The 21,746-nt window shown below is 33.8% G+C and overlaps 2 protein-coding genes across 2 annotated transcripts; one reads left to right on the top strand and one right to left on the bottom strand.

Moving 5' to 3' along the window:
* The first annotated feature begins 2,269 nt into the window (after positions 1–2,269).
* On the top strand, positions 2,270–5,437 carry LOC131647996 (uncharacterized). Its single transcript, XM_058917800.1, has 4 exons — positions 2,270–2,424; positions 3,225–3,347; positions 4,122–4,241; positions 5,134–5,437. The coding sequence occupies exons 1-4, from the start codon at positions 2,388–2,390 to the stop codon at positions 5,196–5,198; spliced, it is 345 nt and encodes a 114-aa protein (XP_058773783.1). The 5' UTR covers positions 2,270–2,387; the 3' UTR covers positions 5,199–5,437.
* Positions 5,438–12,628: 7,191 nt separating this feature from the next.
* On the bottom strand, positions 12,629–16,808 carry LOC131647995 (uncharacterized). The gene is made up of 8 exons (XM_058917799.1): positions 16,653–16,808; positions 16,465–16,520; positions 16,232–16,356; positions 15,585–15,744; positions 14,372–14,736; positions 13,744–14,235; positions 13,373–13,499; positions 12,629–12,978 (listed from the first exon to the last, which is right to left on the bottom strand). Exons 1-8 carry the CDS (start codon positions 16,719–16,721, stop codon positions 12,855–12,857), a joined length of 1,518 nt encoding a protein of 505 aa, XP_058773782.1. The 5' UTR covers positions 16,722–16,808; the 3' UTR covers positions 12,629–12,854.
* Between the last annotated feature and the right edge of the window lie 4,938 nt (positions 16,809–21,746).

Raw genomic sequence — 21,746 nt, 5'->3', positions numbered from 1 at the left:
GGAACCAACAGAAACAACATTACCGACAGTAGAGACAATCGTCATAATAGAAGAAGAGAACGGGGTTAAAGTATCATTGAATCTAACTATGTCTCGAGCCTTCCAAATTGAGTTCAAAAGGCAAATGGAAACTTTAGAAATCACCTTACAATAAGCAGAACCATCTTTTCCAAGAAGACTCCAAATATCTGACCAACAAAGAATAGAGAATATAATATTGAGCATATTTTTCAACCAACTCTAAAGCTTCGAAGTAAAGGTACACCAAAAAAACAAATGAGTTTTCATTTTATCTGCCAAACCACAGAAATCACATCTAGAGAGAAACGAGAAACTCATTCTTTTTCATTGGTCATCCGTAAGCAGCTTATGATGAAGAAGCCTCCATACCATAAAAGACTTAAACATGAGAATCGATTTATGTCAAATCAAGCTCCATCAATCCTTGTGAATGCTTGTATGGGTTTAAAGTCATAAACAAGCTTTAGAGATAAATCACCAGAGTGATTCCAACATCTCTTGTCTGAACGAAGATCCAAGGGAATGTACAATTAAGAAACCACATTTGAAGAGAATGAAAAATATTAGTAGACAACTTAAAGAAATCTCAAGAATCATTGACAACTTTTGGAATTGTGAGTGGTACCTTAATATTTTTTTAAAAAAAAGGGTACATTGAATATTTTTTAATAGTTTGGTATTTGAAGAAAAAAAGTGAGAATAAAAGAGTAGTGAAAGCACATTATTGTGAAATGATTAAAGGCGCCGCATAAATCAAATGGAAGGCAGCTCGTGTTTGACCTAGGGGTGGCAAACGGGCATGCCCGCGCCCGTTTAGCCCGCCCCGCAAAAGCCCGCAAATAAACGGGGCGGGGCGGGGCGGGCATAGTTGAAGATGCGGGCCTAAAACCTAGCCCCGCCCCGCAAAAAAGTGAGGGCGGGACGGGCAAAGCCCGCGGGCATTGCACATTTTAAGCCTAAAAACATAAAAATTTATGAAAATGCTCATGCCCGCAAAAGCCCGCGTTGAAAACGGGGCGGGGCGGGGCGGTCACATTAGAGGGTGAGGGCCTAAAACCTTGGCCCGCCCCGCACTAAAGTGCGGGTAAAACGGGCATGCCCAACGGGCCGGGTCCGTTTTGCCACCCCTAGTTTGACCCCTCTCATAGTGTGGTGGCAATCCATTACGGCACGTAGACACAAGGACAGAGATACACGTGGACTAAACCTTTTTTTTTTTGTTTCTTTTAAAAGTTTTTTCAATTTTCTTTTTTAATATAAATAAGGGTCATGCTAACGAGTGCCCCAGGGGCACTCTTTAAGCATTCTAAATAAAGAAAATATTCTTTCAAAAGTTCACCATTTCAATTTTCGATGCATTAATTACGCATATTTCCAAGAAAAACTTACTTTTTAAAGCTATTAAAGAGTGCCACTTGTTAGCATTTCCCTATAAATAAAAATATGACCGTTGAGATTTACATATTTTTAAAATGTAGTTTCTATTTTATGAAAAAAGTTACTAAATAATTAAGAATATATGGCTAAAGAAATTATTTATTTCCTACCAAAAAAAATACTAATTTACTTTAAAATTTGAAAAATATCTTATAAAAAAGAAAAAAAAGTTTTAAAAAAGTTTATATATTAAAAGATGAAAGTAGTATCATATTTTGTTCTAGGAAATTAAGAAAGAAGGGATGGTGCATCATCTAGGAAAAAATATATTAGAAACATTTAAATTAACATTTTTTCAATGATAATACGTGTAATTAGGGTGTTTATGGTATGACTTGAATTGATTTTAAGATAAAAATTTATATAATTTAAACATAAAATTATTTGTGATTTAGGTTTAATAATTATTTAAAAAGATATATATTTTTTGGATACACAAAAAAAAATTTGATTCAATCAAATTTTATCTAATTTTGGATCGATTTTTGAATATTTAAATTAAAAATAACTTTTTGTTAATGTTAATATTCTAAAAATAATCTAAAATATTAAATTGCTAAAAAATAGTGTATGGTGTTAAAAATCTTTACATTTAAAATTTACAGTATGACTTAGTGCTTAACAAAATTGTAATTGATTGACATTATAAAACTCCGTCAATGCATCACCCATTTTCTTATAAATATTAAAAATAGCTTATATAATTGTTATTTCACGAAATATTATATTCCGAGGGTGGTGTAATTATTAATTAATAATAATAAAATCTTGTCGTAAAACGAAAAAAACTGGGTTGGGTTGGAGAATGTAGAGTGAGTCTGTACCCATTATATGAAAAGGCTACGTCATTGACTCGTTTCTCACTCACTCTTCTATTCTACCAAAGCTCTCTTTCTCTCTCCTCTCCCAACGAACCAACCTCTTCTTCAATGGGTTGTGCTGGATCCTCTCAGTCCAAGCCTGATGGTAATTTCTTCACTCTCTTTCCCTCACCTTCACCTTCTCTATTTTGCATTGTTAATTCATAAACCTTGACTTCAAAGTCTCTTCTTTCTCTATTTTGTTTTCTAATTTCTCTAAACCCTATCTTAAATTTGGAATTTTTAATTCTCAACAGAAAAAGAATAACTCAATTGCATAGGGCACAGGTTAAACACATATTTTCTTGTATATTTCTTTATTTCTTGGACTATTTACTTCAAGAACTATGTTGTTTCATTACTGCTAATGGATTTCTTGCTAGATATGTGAATTCTACAATGTGCTGAGACTGATTTTTGCTTTCTTTCTTATTTGTTGTTTTGAAAAAAAAGTCTCTGATTGGAGTCATTTTAGTTTTTTTAGTGATTAAATTGATGATGGAAATTGTTTTTTCTTTTTCTTGATTGCAAAATAAAGTGGGTTGTGAAATTTGGTTTTTTGTAATTGGGAGGGGAAAATAATTTGGTGAGATTAATGATTGTTAAGTAGCTTTATATCTTTGTGATTGAAAATTCTTGAAAATTTTCTGGATTGGATTCTACTTTTTTGTAAGTGTTGATTTGGACCTTTACGAAGCAGCAGAATGACGATGACGATATTGATAAACGGTTTACACATAGTGTTGAATGTTTTTGATGACATTGATGTTGATAAAGATCGTCCTTTTTATTGTTGTTGTTTGTTATAACTATTTTTTGTGGCTCGTTTCTGATATCGGTGCTTCAGCTCTAGAATAAAGATTAATTTCGGCTGCTGTTAACATAAACGTGAAACTATTTTGACAGGAACTGTAAAGAAGATCCGAAAGCCTAAGCCTTGGAAGCATCCTCAGCCCATAACAATGACTCAGCTAATGCAACTGCGCGATGAGTTTTGGGATACAGCTCCTCACTATGGTGGACGGAAAGGTATTATCTCAACTTGATAAGTTACCTTATTTGGAATCTTTCAAGCGCTATTCCTGATTAAATTTGCTTAGAATATTAGGGGTTTTAATGGAAATTCTGTGTCTATGAATTAGTTCGCTTTCTAACTTTTAAACTTTTGTTTTTGCAAATCATAATCAAAAGGTTTTATCCATTCTTTCATTTATTGAATATGATGCCTCAGATACAGAATGATAGTCTAGAATTTCGTACTATGATTCTTCATTTAGCAAAAGGCTTAGGTTTCACTAAGTATCTAGAACCATATAATAATGATAATTAGTCGGATAAGCCTTGGTTGTTGTAGTTGTTGTTGTAGTCTCTTGGAGATAACAAAAAGGGATTCAAGCTCTATTATATTTAACATTTGCAAGAACGTTCGTTGTGTTAACTATGACTTGGGTCAAGTTCTTTTCACTACAAAGGTGAAAATTGGTTTCCATTGGCACATCGACAAGAACGAAAGAATGAATGATTATTTCCTTAGGATCACTGTTCCTTGTGAAGTCATCTCACTTTTTGTAGTGACAAATTGAAAAAAGACAATGAAGAAAACAAGTAATAAGCCATTATATTTAGTTCTCGAAAATTATTTTATCAAATAATGAAATCTTCCCATAAATAAAAAAGTTGCAGCCATTGTATTTTGTTCCCACCACCAATTATTTTGTGCGGGCCTATCATTCTGCTTTGTTTCATTTCTATCTTAATTGCTTTAAATGTATTGAAATCCGCATCTGGTTTTCCACACGCTAGAGATTTGGGACGCCCTTCGAGCTGCTGCAGAAGCTGATCTTTCTTTGGCACAGGCAATTGTGGATAGTGCCGGGGTCATTGTCCAGAGTGCTGATTTGACAGTATGCTATGATGAAAGAGGTAAGTATTAAGATCTTGTTGCAATCAACTATTTACTATATGTTTATCATGAAATTTTAAATAAAAAAGATATAATATGATTTGGTTTGGTTTCTATAATCTGCATCTGTATAAACTCTAAAGAAAAGCTTAATTAATAACTCTGTTGATTCCATTTCCTTTGATTTTAAAAGTTAAACGCTGTTTAAGAAACTGAAAGTTAAATTGAAAAGGTTGGAGCAACTTTTATGCCATGCCCATGAATCATGTGGGCTTCTAACAGCACTATACTTTTCCCCTTAATTATCTGTGGTCCAGGTATGCTGGCTTGGTTGTATCATGTGACCCCCTCCTTTATTGTGGATTATGTCTGTGGAATACATTGCACTTTTTCAAAAAGCTCAGTAGCCCGAGATTTAGATTCTCTACAGCCGGGATAACCACGTTTATTTTGACCAGGAAAAAAAAAACACATTCACGAAATCACATGAACTCAAGTTCTCAACCGTCCAATTTTAATCAAATGGCTTAAATTCCAACTTTTAGAACATGGTCTGTTTGATCTTGATAAATGGTTCAGATCTACAATGACATGATTGTGTGCAATCCATTTCTCTGTAGCCCCACCTCAGCTTCCCTACCGCATAAACATGTGCTCTCACTATCAAAACTGTTTCTTTTTGTTCTTCGAAATTTATTACCTGAAAATGTAAACCAACCATTTTGGGGGTCTTTAAGATTCTGAGAGTGAAACTACTGACGCACAATTATTGGAACTTTGAGATGCTTGACTTTTTAGTTCATGGAGATTTGTGATCATAAATTATACTATTGCACCTTAATTTCTTGCAATCTTTACTTCCAGCATCAATGGTTTCTTGTTCTGATTCTTGGTGCAATGTTTTATTTGCAGGTGCGAAGTACGAGCTACCAAAGTATGTTTTGAGTGAGCCAACTAACATGATTCGAGAAAGCTAATAACACGGAGTACATATAGTAACATTCATGGGAAGAAGCATCTTGTAAATCATGTATATTTTTATCTCATTGATTTGGTTGGTAACTTTTATAGGGTAGAAACTTTTTTTCCACATCCAACTGTACTACTCACCCTTGACTTTATGTTTCCACAATCAATGGAACAAAAATGATGTCTGTTCTGTATCAGATGATGATAAGTATCATCACTCTTTGACAAATACAAACTCAATTGTGTATCTTCTTCCTTCCCAAATGAGAGTAAACTGCAATAAGACAATTACTCAAAACATTGACTTTGTTTGCATTTCATAAAAAAAAGGCTCAGCCAACTGTTTTGATCCAACACCAGTTCAGAAATTGGGTTTATATCCACTATCATTATTTATCCAAATCTAAAGATCAAGTTAGATTCAAAACCAGTTTTTTTTTTCTTTTCCAAAATCAGTTTCACACTTTAAATTTTGGTTTTATAATTCAAAATAAGTTTTAAAAACTAATATTGAATTATGGCCAAAATTTTATAAACTGGTTAGCATAATGGACTTAATTATGACTTGATCGTACTCCAAAACTTTGTATTTGGATGATGGACTTAATTATTACTTGTTGACCCATGCAGAATTAAAGTCGGCATAAATTTTGGAACTTACTCTTAGTATTAAGAGAAAAATTGAGGCACAATTTTTTATTAATTTTTTTCAGAAAGATAAAGAATCTTTAAAAATAGACCAGACTTAATATTCTTCTAAATATTCTATTTCTCTAAAAATATGTTCTAATAGATAAGACTTAGTTTTAAAATTTTCTTAAATCTTCTATATTCCACAACAATTTAAAAAAAAATCAGACCAGACTAATTAAATAAATATAAAATAAAAATTATTAATTTATTACTATTACTTTTATTATAATTAATTTATTACTATTATTATTATTATAATTAATTTATTACTATTATTATTATTATAATTAATTTATTACTACTATTATTATTATAATTAATTTATGAATAATGCTAAATGTTACGACAGTATTTTTCGTGGAAACCACACGTGTATTCAACCATGCAGTTGTTTTATATTTTTTCATTTATTGTAATTAATATTTGATTTAAAATAATAAATATTTAGTCAATAGAAAGGATGTAAAGCTACATACATATTCGTTGCTTTCGTTGATGAAATATTTCGCACACTATAGCATCACTCTTAATTTATTACTATTATTATTATTATTATTATTATTATTATTACTATTACTATTATTATTATTATTACTATTACTATTATTATTATTATTATTATTATTATTATTATTATTATTATTATTATTATGTGAACACTATGGTACTTTAAAGTTTAGTTGGATATACACATCTTTTTATATTAATTTATTAATAATGAAAGAAAAATTTTAAACTAATATTAATACTCAACTAAACTCAACAATATCATTTGGGCATGGGAAAAGAACCAATGACATCAATCAAAACTCTCCAAACAATGTTATGCAATTTTATTTGATATTTAAACAAAAGGACATCTTAAATCTTCAATCAAATATTCTTCAGTTAGCGTGCCTTATGTATTTTATACTCGCAACTACGGGCTCTATGTTATGTCAAAACCACACTTTTGCATACTACACTTCCATGAAAACATACAAACACGAACTAATGAATATGAATTCTTATTTTCCAAAAAAAAATTGTACATGATATAGGCAATTAACTGCACACATAAACCTCCAAAAGCTAAAATTATACCGGAGAAGACACATACATTATAATAAGACCAACAAAAATCTTTTCTTCTATCTTAAAATCACCGACAGATCTATTTGATGGCCGATAGTGTTGAGGAGTACGGAAGAATTAGGAGCATTAACGAGACTGATGCTTTAGAATTACAAGAAAGAGACATCACATCACCACTCACCTAAAACTTTAAGATATTAGATAAATGAGTATTCTCTTTTATAAATCTAACATTTCACTCATTGACAGACAATTTAAGAGTTTAACCACTCACACTTGCATCCAACACAAAACACATTCTCATATACACATTAAACTTGAAGAAGGGATACATACATATTTAACTAATGCCGAATTTGAATAAATTATCCAAATTACATCATATATCTTTGATAGAAAATTTATTTCCTCTTTTAAAAAGATGGAGACCCGAAACACATTTTACATCTTTCAACTAGGGAATGTAGCGTCATTTTAGAGAACATACACATGTTATTAGGTTTAATATGGTAGGATTGTCAAAAAAAAATGTGGATGGTAGGGTGGTAAATAGAAAAACAAACCAAAGCTTCAGCATTGTCCAAGTGCTATTGGATACTCTTTTGATGGACGATAATAGAAGAGGCCAAAGTATTAAACTATCTTAGCTTAACACACAATACACCTCTGTCCCAAAATAAATGTCACATTTGTAAAAATTATTTTTCCCAAAATAAGTGTCACTTTTAATTCCCAATACAATTTTAGTTTTGATCTTCCAATTATACCCTTTAATTAATAATCTTCATTTACTATTTCTCTCACATTATATTAATGATAATAAGAATACACCAATAATAAATAAGGATAATTTGGTAAACTATGACACTTTTTTGGGACGGAAGGAATACAAAATATTGTATTGATCGAGACTTCCCCAATGATGAAAATATTAGAAAAACTAAAATTTACATTTTATATTTTATTGGTATATTTTTATATTTATATAGTAATGGTATTACTATACAATTTATATATGAGAAATTTTCATTGCACTCATACATACTCACAGACCTACGGTAAAAACTCCAAAATACTTTTATATTTCAGATATGCATATCCGAAGGCATTTTTTAAAAAAAAAAGGGTGAATTCGCAAATGTATATCCGAATTCTTTCATTTTTTTTAAAAAGTGTCTTCAGATATGTATATCCGAAATAATCTGGGGTATTTCTCAAAACGTAAACAGCCACCCCAGTATTTGCATTCTCCACAAAACGCAAACAAACACCAAAATTTAACTTCTAATCCATTTTTACCAAATTCCATTCAAGCATTCATTCAAGTTCTACTCAAAGCTCCAAGAAATTGTAAGTTTCATCTACTTTCTACCCCGAAAAAAATTCTTATTAGGGTTGTTAGAAGTTAGGCTATAGTGTATTTTGAAGTTATTTTAGTTCATTGATAATATTTAGATGGAAAAGATTGGTTTTTGGATGACTTAGGGCAAGAGATGAAAGTTTGGCTAAAATGGACGTTCGCAGGTAATTTCGAATATGCATATCCGAAATAACTTCTAATCAGCTTCGGATGTGCATATCCGAAATGTACTCTGAAATGTTTTTTTTATTTTCAATTGTGTTACAGTCAACTTACAAATAGCATTTTTTCAGGAAAATGGTTGACAACCTGGCACCGACCGATTAACTTAGACAGGGGAGGCCAACCCAAACCGCCAGGAGTGACTCGGGGACGGAGTCGAGTCTAAGTTCAAGTCCAAATGGATGAGTCATCACGGTACATTTATTTTTAATTATATCACATTTAATATGCTATTTGTTAACGTGTACTAACATATTATCGTATTTGTGTTTCAAGGATGAATCATCTCTTACTTTCACCGCATCCACGACTACGATCCTAATCCCTTGTACACTGACACCATGCCCAGGGCTGCACGATACGTCCTCCATAGGGGGGATCAGAAAGTGGAGTCATATCGTGTATACCTCGATCGTACCACTCACAATGACATCAACTGGACGCCCTTTAGTGATTATAGTGATGTTGTCCCATTCGACCGCATCGCATTATATTTTGGATGATTGGCGTGTGGGGCCAACACCATGGTCAGTTATCTGCCGGAGCAGTGCATGAGACTGTTTGGGCGTGTGCAAATGATACTCAGATATCTATCTGAGGCTGCTCCCGACACTGTTACCCGCCGAGATCTCACTGCTATCTTTGAGAATTAGGCGCATCATTTAGTCTTAGAGGAGTATCGACGTATGTGGGCCACCCAGAGCTGGCACTATGTAGATGGGTACGTGACATGGTTTTATCAGGTGTCACATCTTATCATGACACCCGATGCTCCATGACGTCCACCTAGACCAACGCACGAGGAGCTTTTGGAGAATCACTAGGCCGAGGATGACCATGCCACTGATATCCTGCCAATATACTGGAGGATACAGTTGATTGGGCAGGAGGTATTGGAGAGAGGGATCATTGAGCAAGGCATTTCAGAGGCGGTTTCCATAGTGTAGAGGATGGTTAGTGAGGCGTCTGGTGCGGCGGCGTATAGAAGGTAGAGGAGGTCACAGGGAGTTCACATTAGGCATACTCAGTAGTTGTAGTAGTCTATGTTTATTTATGACTTTTTCGGTGTTATAATATTTTGACATTTTGCAGTTATCCGAACAACTATTTCTATATTATGATATCGTTTTTTTCTCTAGTCTATGTATTTTTTATTTCCATAACATTTTGTTGAATAATAGGAGGTCTTAATTTTAGTTACTATGATACTTCGATTGGGACAATGTAATGTTGTTGTTTTAAAAAATGAAGGACTCAGAGAATATTTCGGATATGCATATCTGAATCCGGATCATGGTGCTTTCGGATATGCATATCTGAAATATTTAAAAAATGTGAGAAGGGTGCCATCAGATATGTATATTTGAAACATCTTTAAATGTGAAAAGGGCGCCTTCAAATATGCATATCTGAATGGTATTTTGGAAATTTCATGGGTGTTTTTCACCCTATATGGGTGCAATGACAAATTCCCTTTTCATATAGATACAGAGCCAACCCTGGGCCCGGACAAACAGACCTACAACCTATAGTCTCAAAAAAATATGGGCCTCAAAATTTTAAGAGATATATGTAAAAAATTGTAAGACAATTTCTTTATCCACCCCCAGGGGTGAGAACCCCTACTAAAAATTCCGTAATACCCCTGACTTTGGAGATGCATCTTCGAAGTTACTTTTTTTCCCTATTTTCTTATAATTCGGAGATGCATCTTCGAAAACACTATCCCTCAACATTGACTGCCAAGTATCCCACGATGTTGATCGTCTTTCAGCACCGATAAATCACAACCTCGCCTAAACAGCACAGCTAAGTCTTGCTCTCACTGGATCATTTGCTTTTGAAATCTGGTTTTGAGGAGTGGTGTATAGTTGTGATTTACAATAGATTGGGAACAGTTTGTATCATTAGTGTATGTGACGGATCTGATATCTGACATAGGTGTTTTCGAAAATGTATCTCCGAAAATACATATTTTTTTCTAAAAAAAAATGTTTTCAGGGATGCATTTCTGAAAACACTTTTTTTTTTGAGAAAAAAAAATGTTTTCAGAAATGCATTTCCAAAAACACGTATTTTTTTCAGAAAAAAATACTTTCGGAGATGCACTTCAGAAATATAACAGCGTTTTAGAAATTTCGCGCGGATTTCTAAAAAGGTTGGGAGGTGGAAATTATAATATTGTAATAATAAAATATATTATTGTTAGCGAAGCAAATCTACAAATCGGGGCTTGTAGCTCAGCAACACAGTAATTGTATTAGAATCTTAATGGCAGTGGTTCGAATTTCTCTAGCTTTCCTTTTTATCAATTTTATTTCTTTTACAATAACATTTCATTATTTCATAACTCTCTCGATATAAATGCACTTATTCTTTCACTACTCTCTAGTATAGTTAATTATATAGGTCTTTTGTGACAATTAACATTTTTCAAATTTTAATTATAAAATAATTTATATATAATTAATTGAAGTTTATAATAAGATTTTAAATTAAATTTTATATTTTAGCTTATTATAGTATAAATTTTAGAGACTATATTATAATTAAATATTTAAAAGTTTATCATACAATTAACTCTTTTATTATCAAATTTATGTTAGAAGCTATTATCTGTATTAATTCTTTTTGTTGTTAGAAACAACAAGACTTCATATTTTGGATCTTGTCTCTGAGATTCTTCTTCATTTTGGAGGCGAGTAAAAAGTCAATTTTTTAAAAAGTCGGAATTGATCTTGTATAGATATAGTTCGGCCTTGCGTGTTTAGCCTAGCTTTATAAAAGCATGTGTAAATCCATTATAAAAAATGTGCATACAATGACTGGTTGCTTCTTCTTGCTATTAAGGGTGGTAAAACGGGTCATGGTCTGTCAGGCCGGCCTGCGCACCCGTAATAAAATAGCGGGTTGGATTGAGATTTTGGATCAACCGTCCACCAAAGTTTGTCCCGCCAAAATCCGTCGTTTGTCAAAGTCCGCCACACCTATTCGTTTAGTCCGTCCTACCTTAAATCCACCTTTTTTTAGTTAATTATATTAATTCTGACTCTTGATGGTTTTATTTTATATATTTATTTGTGAATTTATTAAAAATATACTTTATAAAAAATTGTTCTAAAAAATAAGTAAAAAATCTAATTTAAAAAAATAGACAGGCAACCCCGCCACCCGTCAACCCGCCACCTTGGCGAGACGGGCTGGATTATTTTGCCCATTTTTATTTGGTGAGTTTGTCCGGCTCGCTCTTTTTTCGACGAACATTAGGAGGAGCGGAGCGGTGTGGATGGAAGTGATCCTAGTGTGGATCAAGGCTAGTGATGTGAGTTACTCATATTTGTGGAAGAGATTATTGGATTTCAATTGTGAAAGTTGTGTTAAAGTCCTATATCAATTAGGAACGAAGGAAATGTTGGATTTATAAAATAAATGACTCATATCCCGAACGAAGGAAATGTTGGATTTATAAAATAAATGACTCATATCCCGAACGAAGGAAATGTTGGATTTATAAAATAAGTGACTCATATCCCCACTACCTTAAGACTTTTAGATGAATACGAGACGTCTAGGTCTTTTATAACCATGAACGTTTTGTCCAAAAATTATCTTGAAGGAGTCAAGGACAAGGAGGTATATCCGTTGTGTTGTGTGGATCCAGTGGAAATTGGAAAGCATTTAATATTTGCAAGAAAATGATTGACAATGTAGTAGGACCAGATCTCGTCACTCACAAATATTATGTTATCTGCATTCGAAAGTGAAGTTCTCAAGCTTTGTCGTATTTTTGAACTAATGAAGGTAACTCACATTCACCTTGACACAACCACACATTATTTGAAACCATGATACTTTGGGGAAAAAAATTAAAAGAGCAATAAAATGGGAATAAAGTTGAAAAAGGTTGGTAATATTAGAAAAAATTCCTTAAGATTTTTCTAGCAATAAGCTGCAAAATACCTTGCAGGTAATAAACAGTGTTATTTTAATGCATAGATCCAAAGAAGTAAGCTACTTTGCAGATTAATTGGTGTATGTGGGTTTGATGCGAATAATGATATTCTGAACCTAATCTACACTCTTGAGAAATAGCAGGAAACAACTTTCTGTGATAGGAAAAAGAATATTAAAAAAGCATTACACGTTTAAGGTATTTTAGTTATCCGGAGTAAATATTACAAGGAAGCACCCAAACTAAAATAGAACTAGATCTACGTAATACAAAATCCTCACAGTCACAAAGGTGTGTCATTGATGAATTATCCCTACTAGAAGGATCGTCCCTTGAATATTGTAACTCTTTGGGAAGATGGTCTCATACTTTCTTGAAAAATGAAAGAATGTTGCCCTGCTTGGGATCCTTTGCGTTTCCTGCTTTCTTGCTTCCTCCTTTACCAGTAGCATTTGATGTAGCTGGTGGCTTCTTAGTTGCCGGTGCACTGGAAATGCAATGAATTAAGTTAGTTGTCAATAACTGTCAAACTTAAAACTTCCAATAAAATAGTAAAAACTACTTTTTGTCTACAAACTTCAGAGTTTTAAAATGTTATTGCAGGCTAGAGTGAACAATCAGCTGGTAAGAATGAGCAGTGAACTGCTTATACCCCTGAAATGCTCATATCAATGTAATACTCATTTCAGTATCATGAAATCAGGATTGTTCTGTCAAACCTTGAAGCAACTTCAGAAATACCTTGCTGAGTTGCAAAGCAAACCTAATGAAAACCCTTTCATGCTTCAAATGACACCTTAACAAGGTGACATGCGGCCTTTGAAGTATTGGCTGTTTCCAAAATTTCATTCATTCAGTTCAAATGTAAATATTACAATAACCTGTTGATAGCATTGGTAGATGCTTTATTGTCAGCTTTCTTTGCTGCACCCGCATCAGCTTTCTTTGCTGCATCCGCATCAGCTTTCTTTGGCTCTGTCTCCTCCCCCTCCCAGACTACTTCAGTTACTGAAGAATAAACATAACTCAGACAAACAAAATATATAATATAAAAGGACTTGTGGTCAAAGAAAATTTTGATGAGGATCATCCAAAAACCATGCATACATAAGTGAATTTTGTTAAAAGAACTAGGCTCAAAACATAAATGCAAAATTAACATGTTATATAGTCATACATAAAGTTAACTTGTATGCTCTTAGGGAAAAAAAACCTGGTGATTTACAGATTTATAAAATGCATTTAAGAGTACCTTCTCTCCCTTTTTCATCAATCCTGGTTTTCATCACTTTTCTCCTCTTAGGTGAACCTGGAGCGGCCTTTTTTACACTATCCTTATTTACAGAAATTTCAGGAGCACTACTCTGCAGCTTCTCAGTAGATGATTTTCCATTACTTGTGCACTTGCTCATAATTGATAAATCTTCTCTTGGTGGTTGGAAAACTTTTTTCTCAGTTGCTTTCTCTTCCTTAACTAATGGTTTATGCTCTACCTGCAAATCAAAATTCAAGGTGGTTTTCTCTAATGACTTTTTGTCATTTTGTCTGGAATCTTGAGGTGGCTGTTTACTAGGGACATCAGGTGACGCTAAACTGATGATATCTTCATCTTCATCTGATAAATCAAAAACAACTCTCCTTTTCCTATTGGATGGTCTTCTTAAGATGACACCTTGATTGTCATCATCATCACTGTCACAATCTACTGTTTCATGAGCACAAGTTTGGGCATTTTCAGTAGCTTCTGAAATATTTCATTACATGTCAGTAAAAGTTGGACATGCAATGTTACAAAACTAGTGCTATTATAATTATAATCATCAGAAGGATCTGAAAATCTAAAACAAAAGAATATTCAATAAACTGAAATAGAAACTAACCAGCTGGATTTGAAATCAGGTTACTATTTTCAGCTGGCACAGAGCAAGGCTTGGGTTTTGTAGATGGACGGCCCCAAAAGCTTGCCAACGAACCTCCAGTAGCAGAGCTATTTTTATCAGCCTGCCCTTTCTTTTTGCCTGTGGGCACTGGAAGGGACTTTTGTTTCTCTGCAATAGGTTTACTTATGTTATCATGAACTCCTTTATTTCCTGTACCATTGATTTCGCTCTTGACATTTTTCACCACATTCTGTGATGTGTGATCAACTTTAGCAATAGAAATGGGTGCTGTGTTCTTTGTGGCAGAAACTGCTGGTTGGCCATCCACGTTCCTTCTTACAAAAGAACTTGAGATCCCACAAAACCTGAGAAATGTGCTAGTTAGCTACCAGGAAACCCTAAACACGTCTGTCTATATATAAAATTGAAAACATCATATCTCATATAAAGACTAGTATATGACAAGAACACATGCACATCCATTCAAAGGGTAGGAAATGAGTATACCAGCAAACCTGAACTATACACAAAAGCAATGGAAGGGCTTAATGCCGATCTTTCTTTATAAACACTAAACTGTTCACTCTGTCGTTCCAATAGTTGAGAGCATATTCTAAATGCAGAAGATGGAAGGATCTTAGTTTTGTTTCATGCATTTTAACTAATTGAACATTTTTGGTCAATTTATGAAAGAAAATATTATTTGGGAGAGAAATGACAATGTTTGGAGCAACTAATAGCAATCAATATGTCACAGGGGAGGGGACTATTTGAGTCAAGACATCATTGGAAACTGGAAAGTTATTATAGTCATATACAAAATTGTTTAATTTTTAATCATCTTTCTTCGTAAATGTAAACTGTATCTCTTATATGCATACATAAATATACATGACATTTATTCCTACTTAAGCAATTCGCAGAAACCTTTCATGAAAAAATCCGTAGTCAAGTGTACACAAAAGATAACTGTTGCAATTCTTACTAGCAAAGAGAACCAAAACAAAAATACGTCAGTTTCATATGACTAGCACGAAGTCTGATAGCATAATTATGATAAAGCAATCAGACTAGTTAACAAAGAATGCATATCCACTAGCATCAAGACTTGCTTGAGGGACAACCAAATGCATATATACTAATACTATATTACATGTTCATTACCAAAAACAAAAATGCCATATACATATTCTTCTAAAGGTATGGAACCTACCGATTGTCTCTCAAGCAATTATCAACCGAGGGGGGCTGCTTGAAGAGCTCTTCTGCTTGAATGAATTCTGCATTCCAAAGCACAGCTGGATCCTTTGGAATGCTAGCTTGCACACTATATACCTGGACCGAGCAATGCCCATCAAACTCTTGCTGTGCTTCTGCATAAACAATGGGAATTAGTTTCATGTAACTCCTACTTCCTAATGTTTTTCAGAGTGACAAGAATTATTTTCCCAAAACTCATTCACTAACAATATTTGTAAAAATGTTAACTGAACAGCTCAACCGAGTTTCCTAATAATCAGTTCTTCAAATAGAGACAAAATTGACTGCACCCAACTGGTGGGTAAGAGAAACACCAAATTGATTTGTGTCCTTGTTTCATCTAGGAGAATTAATAAACAAAAATCACTTCAGTTTCTGTTGAAAAAAGATGTTAAAGACAATCAACATTCACTTGAAAAATTAAATCCATCAGTTTACGTTTGATTAGATCCTGGCCCTAAAAGCTTGTCACTCAAACCAAACAAACAAGCATAAACTAAAAGCAACAAAACTACGAATTTCGTGTCCGTGTCTAACTTTCATAGTGAATAATTGCCACTACTACTATAGTTATCATACTTAAAAAAAATACCATAGCACCTGCAAGTTTTGGCTGAGCAACAAGCCTTATGTGGTAGCTAGGATGAGTACTCTTTAACCAGCCAGACAAAGCATACACCACTTCCAACCCACCCTCATGTTTTTGAACAAATTCATGAAGCAACCTAAAAGTAACAAAACTTTCAACTCTTCACATACTGATACCACAGTAAAAAAAACATCAATTTACAAGACAGTAATTTTACCCATTTTCAGAAAATAAAAAACCCTACCTCTTTGCTTCATCAGATGATACCATATAACTGCGACTAAGCCATTTGTATGAAACCTGAAAGACAACCCACGAGGGAAATTTGATAACTGCGACTAAAAGAAGGGAAATTTGATGAAAATACTTCGAAATTGAAATCTAGAAAGGGGGAAAAATAACAGAATTAATTGAAGATAGAGAGAAAAATACCACTTGGAGTTGATCTGAAACGAGAGATTCAATCTCGTGAATCAAAGATAGGGTTTCAGTTTGCGACATCGGAACGGAACGACGGCAAGAGGAGGGAGGGTCTAGTGGGGTTTCTTGTTTCTTTGGCTTTGTTTTCCCGCCAATATATTGTGGAATGCGAATGAAAAAGAGAGGATTTTTTTGTTTCTTTGGTTGGTAACTAGTATTTTACCCCGTGCGATGCACGTGTTTAGGCGGGATTTTGGTCTAAAGTTAACGCCTAAACATGTATTCTGTTTTAATATATTAAAGATATTAATGATTAGTCTATTTCTATTTGGATAAATATTTGCATTTTTAATTTTTAATCGAATAATAGTAGTAATATATATCATAACTTAATGGGGTTTGAATTTGATTTCAGTGTTTGATTTTCTAATGAAGTTTGTTGTTCCACTTAAAATAGATCTATTCAACCAATCGTTAGTTGGTTCAGTGGTGATTGGCGCTGAATTTGGTAGGGAGAACCACGGTTCAATCCCCCGCAACTGCGATCAGAAGGGGGCTGGAACCACTTGATGCCAGAACTGACCCCTGAACCGGACTAAACCGGTGGTGATAAACAAAAAAAAATAGATCTATTCAAGTTGTATTGGATATTAAATGTAAAGGTTTTGCGTTCTTGTGTGAATTTATGAGATGAATCACAATTTATTTGTGTGAGTGGAATGAAGTATACATGTAAGACATTCACATGTTAATACTTTAAGTAAAGTAAAGTTTAAGTATATGACAAGTAGACGAATTGATTCAGCGACCGACTCGTATGTGTTCCATATAATTGTTATTTTCACTAAAGTGATCTATGAGATCATTAATGTATATGACAAGTAGACCAATTGATTCAGCGACCGACTCGTATGTGTTCCATATAATTGTTATTTTCACTAAAGTGATCTATGAGATCATTAATGCATAAACATGAATTTAATATTATATATGAGGTCATGCATAAATATGAATTTAATATTATATATGATTTTGGAATAGGTAGTCACACTTATTCGGTTCGAAAATACTTCATATAATTAGGAATTGTCTTTGGGATATTATTGCGACGTGTTACCATATTACATAAAGGTGAGCATCTGGTTAGATCTGGTGTTAGAGGTCATCTGCATAACATGGACAAGAAAAAGATGAAAATTATAAGATGAAAGTTGCACAAAATAAATTCCAAAGCGTGTTTTTACACTAAACTTTAGGTTCAATTCGCCCCCACCAATTTAAGTAATTGGATGCAAATGGGTTAACCGACGAATCCCCTTTAGGATACTTTGGAAACCTTAACATGAATCGCATATTCACATTAAGCATATTGATCAACGATATTTTACTAAATAAAGTTTCCTCATTTATTCTCGTGCACTAGAAAAATAAAGAAATGACTTAGATATGATATTTTCCTATTGAAATACATTATTTTCGTATCCTTTTAGGTTTGGAAATTATCTCTATTTATAGAGAAATTCATGCCTCTTGGTGAAGGGAAACAACCCTTTGAAAGAGTTTGTTCATGAATGGTTACATTGCTTCAATTGTAAAACATTATACCTTTTCTCTAAAAGATCTGTTTTTAACCATTGCAAGTTTCCAAATATATTTTGGAAATTCTCCAACAATCCCCCACCATTTTAAAAATATATCTAAATCCATTATTCGGGAAATTGCATGGTTTCAGATAAAGGTATCTTACGACTTGTACCATTACTTAATAAGTCAAGTTTTCACTCATCCCTGAATAGATTGGTAGACAAGCTTTGAACCAATTATTTATTAGAACAAGTGTGCATAATTCACACATAAAATCTCAGTACCATTGATCGAATTATCAGTATGACACATTTAATAAGGCCTTGTGTCTCATATCCTTTTCATGAAAATTTAAGAGTCAAGCCCTTTAACTCTCTAAAGCGGCACCACTTCATTCTCATATAGGTAGACTATATCAGAAATGCACCCATAATTATGCATTTCAGCAAACATATGCTATATGTCTATTAAGAGAAAAACCTCATCCTACCACATTTATTCTTGTGGTCCAAGTACTTTTACCCGTTGGGATATATCTATGGTCAAGTACTTCAAGCACTCTAATAATGTACTTTCATCATTGAACTCAAGACTTAATGTTAATCAAGTGTGAGTTGAGTTTCTATTATCGATGATTATTTAGATATGGGCTTGTTCCACGCCCCTAATGATGTCTTCCTTGTATTCAATTATATCCAAAGACACCATATCCTTGTCAATCCTTTCTTCAAAAAATCGCAAGATTTTTCAAATTCTAATAAACTTTGAATATTCAGTCTTTCATGTAGTCATGTTTATGATTATTTCATGTACTCTTGATAGCATTTACTAACTATCATCAAAGTTTGATACTTTTGTCAATTAAATATATTGTAATAATACACAAATTTGTATGTCATTACATCTTTGTTATTAAAATATTTAACATGCATTTCAATTTGAATATCAACTTTTCTTTTATATTTGGCCAAGATATATCATACATTGAATGCATTAGACATACGTAGCAAAATAAAACTTGATTATACAATTTCATTAAACACATACAATTGCATTGAACAAAACTTTATAGTCTAACCAAATACTATGTACTTGAAAATTGATTACATTTCAATTACGTTCATGCCAACAATGTACTTAAAAAAATACACTTAAGAATAATTCTTTTTGACTAGCATTTATTATTTATTATGCACACACAAATATTATATTTTCATAATCGAATTATAGACCACTTTAAACCACCCAAATAAAAAATTACTTAAATGTGAATTTTTTTTTAAATATCCAGATTTTTCAAAAAAATTTCAAAAATAACAACATTTTCAAAATAATTACCAACATGTTTTTTTTTTTTTTTTACTTTTAACACGTTGTCGCCAGGGGGGGTGGCGACAACGTTCTGGGCCTTGGAGCTGTCGCCAGTGGGCCTGGCGCCTCCTCTTTGTTGTTTTGGTGTTGTCGCCACCCCCCCTAGCGACAACACCCCCCCTATTTTTTTTTTTTTTTTTTTGTTATTTTTTTTCTTTAACAATCTTTTATTATATAATTTTTTACAGTATTTTTTTTTTAACTACAATTTTTCAATAATTATTTTATGTTGTTTTTTTATCTATATTTTTAAAATTATTTTTGGAAGTTGGTGGTGGATTCATTATTTTGAAAGTTGGACATTCGTTAAAAATAATTATATATTAAAATACAATAACGATACATTAACGATACAAATACATTAAAATTAAAAACATTACAAAATACATTAACGATACAAATACATTAAAATTAAAAACATTACAAAATACATTAACGATACAAACATAATTCCTATTGAGCGCCACGTGGACCATGGTACGATCCACATTCAGGTTGTCTAATAGGTCGTGTAGACGGGTCACGAGTTGGTAATGCCCCCCTATTCCTGCGACGACGCCCCCCTCTATTTGGTTCGTCTTGTGCTTGAGTCGACGGCCCCTCAATGAAGTCTGGGTCTTCAAAATCTGTGGGCCGTCCTTGACCTCTAGAAGAATTCCCTCCATAGGATAGGCGGGTGCCCGCGGCGCTGTCAAAGCTTTGTCTAGGCGGGTTGAAATTTCTCCTAGTGGGTGCGGGCTGGAAGTTTTGGAAGTTGGTGGTGGATCCGGTTTGGTTAAAATACAATGGTTGTGGTGGTGTGTTGAGGTCAAATGGTTGGTTGGTGTACTGTGGCGTTGGTTGGTCGAATGTGGTGTATTGCGGGTATTCTTCTTCTATGCCCATGTCGGGGGTTATTGGTGGTGATCTTGAAGAGCTCCCCGCATGGAATTCTTGGAAATGTGATCTGGAAGAGCTCCCTACATGGAATTCTTGATTTTGTGGTTGAGGTTGGGATGGAAAAAACTGGTGGTATTGTTGGGAATGTTGTTGGTAAAAAGGTGTTTGTGGTTGGATTGGTTGTTGGTGGTAACTTTGTTGTTGTTGTTGGTGTTGCCGTGGGTAATGCTGTTGTTGGTAATTTGGCGGTGGTTGTTGTTGTTGTTGGTAATTTGGTGGTGGTGGTTGTTGTTGTTGTTGGTGGTAATTTGGCGGTGGTTGTTGTTGTCCTCCAAAATATGGAGGTTGTGCTCGCGGGTCAGCTAAATAGAAAGGGGCAGACACAATCATTTCAGGATTTGTGACCGATCTGTACCAGTTGACATATTCAACAGTTGGCTTCATTTCTTGCGGCGCCACAGGAAATTCTAGAACATATTTGGAACGACGAGCCCATTTTTTACGCTGATCTATAGCAAACGTCTTGTAATTTTCTACGTACCACTGTTCGCTAACCTTCGCCAGATGCCAACGTCCCAAACAGTCAGGTTCAGGTGGGTCAGGGATACCTTGATGCATGCCGAATTGGAGCTTCACACGGTCACTTTGGTGCATCTCCACAGTGGTGAACCGTATGATGGGTGATTTTGTTGTCCAAATAGCCGCCTCGTCAAGGTCGGGTACGTGATCCAATTCCAAGTAAGGTCTCCAAATAAACTGCAAAGCAAATAATATTAATTTCAAAATATAGAAGATAGTAAATTTTATAAATATATTTTGAAAATGGAAATTTTTAGTGGTCTTACATCTTGGGGTCCAAGTCGATCTAATAGTTGGCGGTAAAAAATGATTTTGGATAAAGGCGTATTGGTGTAATCCAACCCGATTGCATTAAACCTAAACACATTAAAAGATAAAAATCAATATAGTTACAAATAATAATAGAATAAAAGGCACTAATTAAAATAAGATCCAAAAGTTACCTTGAAGCGTAAGGGAAGGCGAAATTGTTTGGATTTGCAGGGGTCAATACCGGCATTCTCCACCATGCCCATGCTTGTAGCAAGAATGCGCATCCACTAAATGTACAACTATTCTTTTTTGCACATTTGCACAAGGAACTATATAGGTATGCTAACACAGCCGAACCCCAACTATATGTCTTTATTGCATCAATGTCCCCAAGTAAACACAAGTACATAAAATTAACACTATTTCCCGTGCCTTCGGGAA

The sequence above is a fragment of the Vicia villosa genome, linkage group LG2 (assembly GCF_029867415.1).
Source record: "Vicia villosa cultivar HV-30 ecotype Madison, WI linkage group LG2, Vvil1.0, whole genome shotgun sequence".
NCBI classification, from domain to species: Eukaryota; Viridiplantae; Streptophyta; class Magnoliopsida; order Fabales; family Fabaceae; genus Vicia; species Vicia villosa.
This window is presented reverse-complemented; position numbering and strand designations above follow the sequence as displayed.

Excerpts from the sequence above, each read along its gene's own strand:
- LOC131647996 (XM_058917800.1), top strand. The coding sequence starts at position 2,388 with ATGGGTTGTGCTGGATCCTCTCAGTCCAAGCCTGATG. Across the intron at positions 2,425-3,224 it reads CTCTCAGTCCAAGCCTGATG|GAACTGTAAAGAAGATCCGA; the intron begins GTAATTTCTTCA and ends CTATTTTGACAG. Across the intron at positions 3,348-4,121 it reads TCACTATGGTGGACGGAAAG|AGATTTGGGACGCCCTTCGA; the intron begins GTATTATCTCAA and ends TCCACACGCTAG.
- LOC131647995 (XM_058917799.1), bottom strand. The coding sequence starts at position 16,721 with ATGTCGCAAACTGAAACCCTATCTTTGATTCACGAGATTGAATCTCTC. Across the intron at positions 16,521-16,652 it reads TTTCAGATCAACTCCAAGTG|GTTTCATACAAATGGCTTAG; the intron begins GTATTTTTCTCT and ends GTTGTCTTTCAG. Across the intron at positions 12,979-13,372 it reads TCTACCAATGCTATCAACAG|TGCACCGGCAACTAAGAAGC; the intron begins GTTATTGTAATA and ends TTGCATTTCCAG.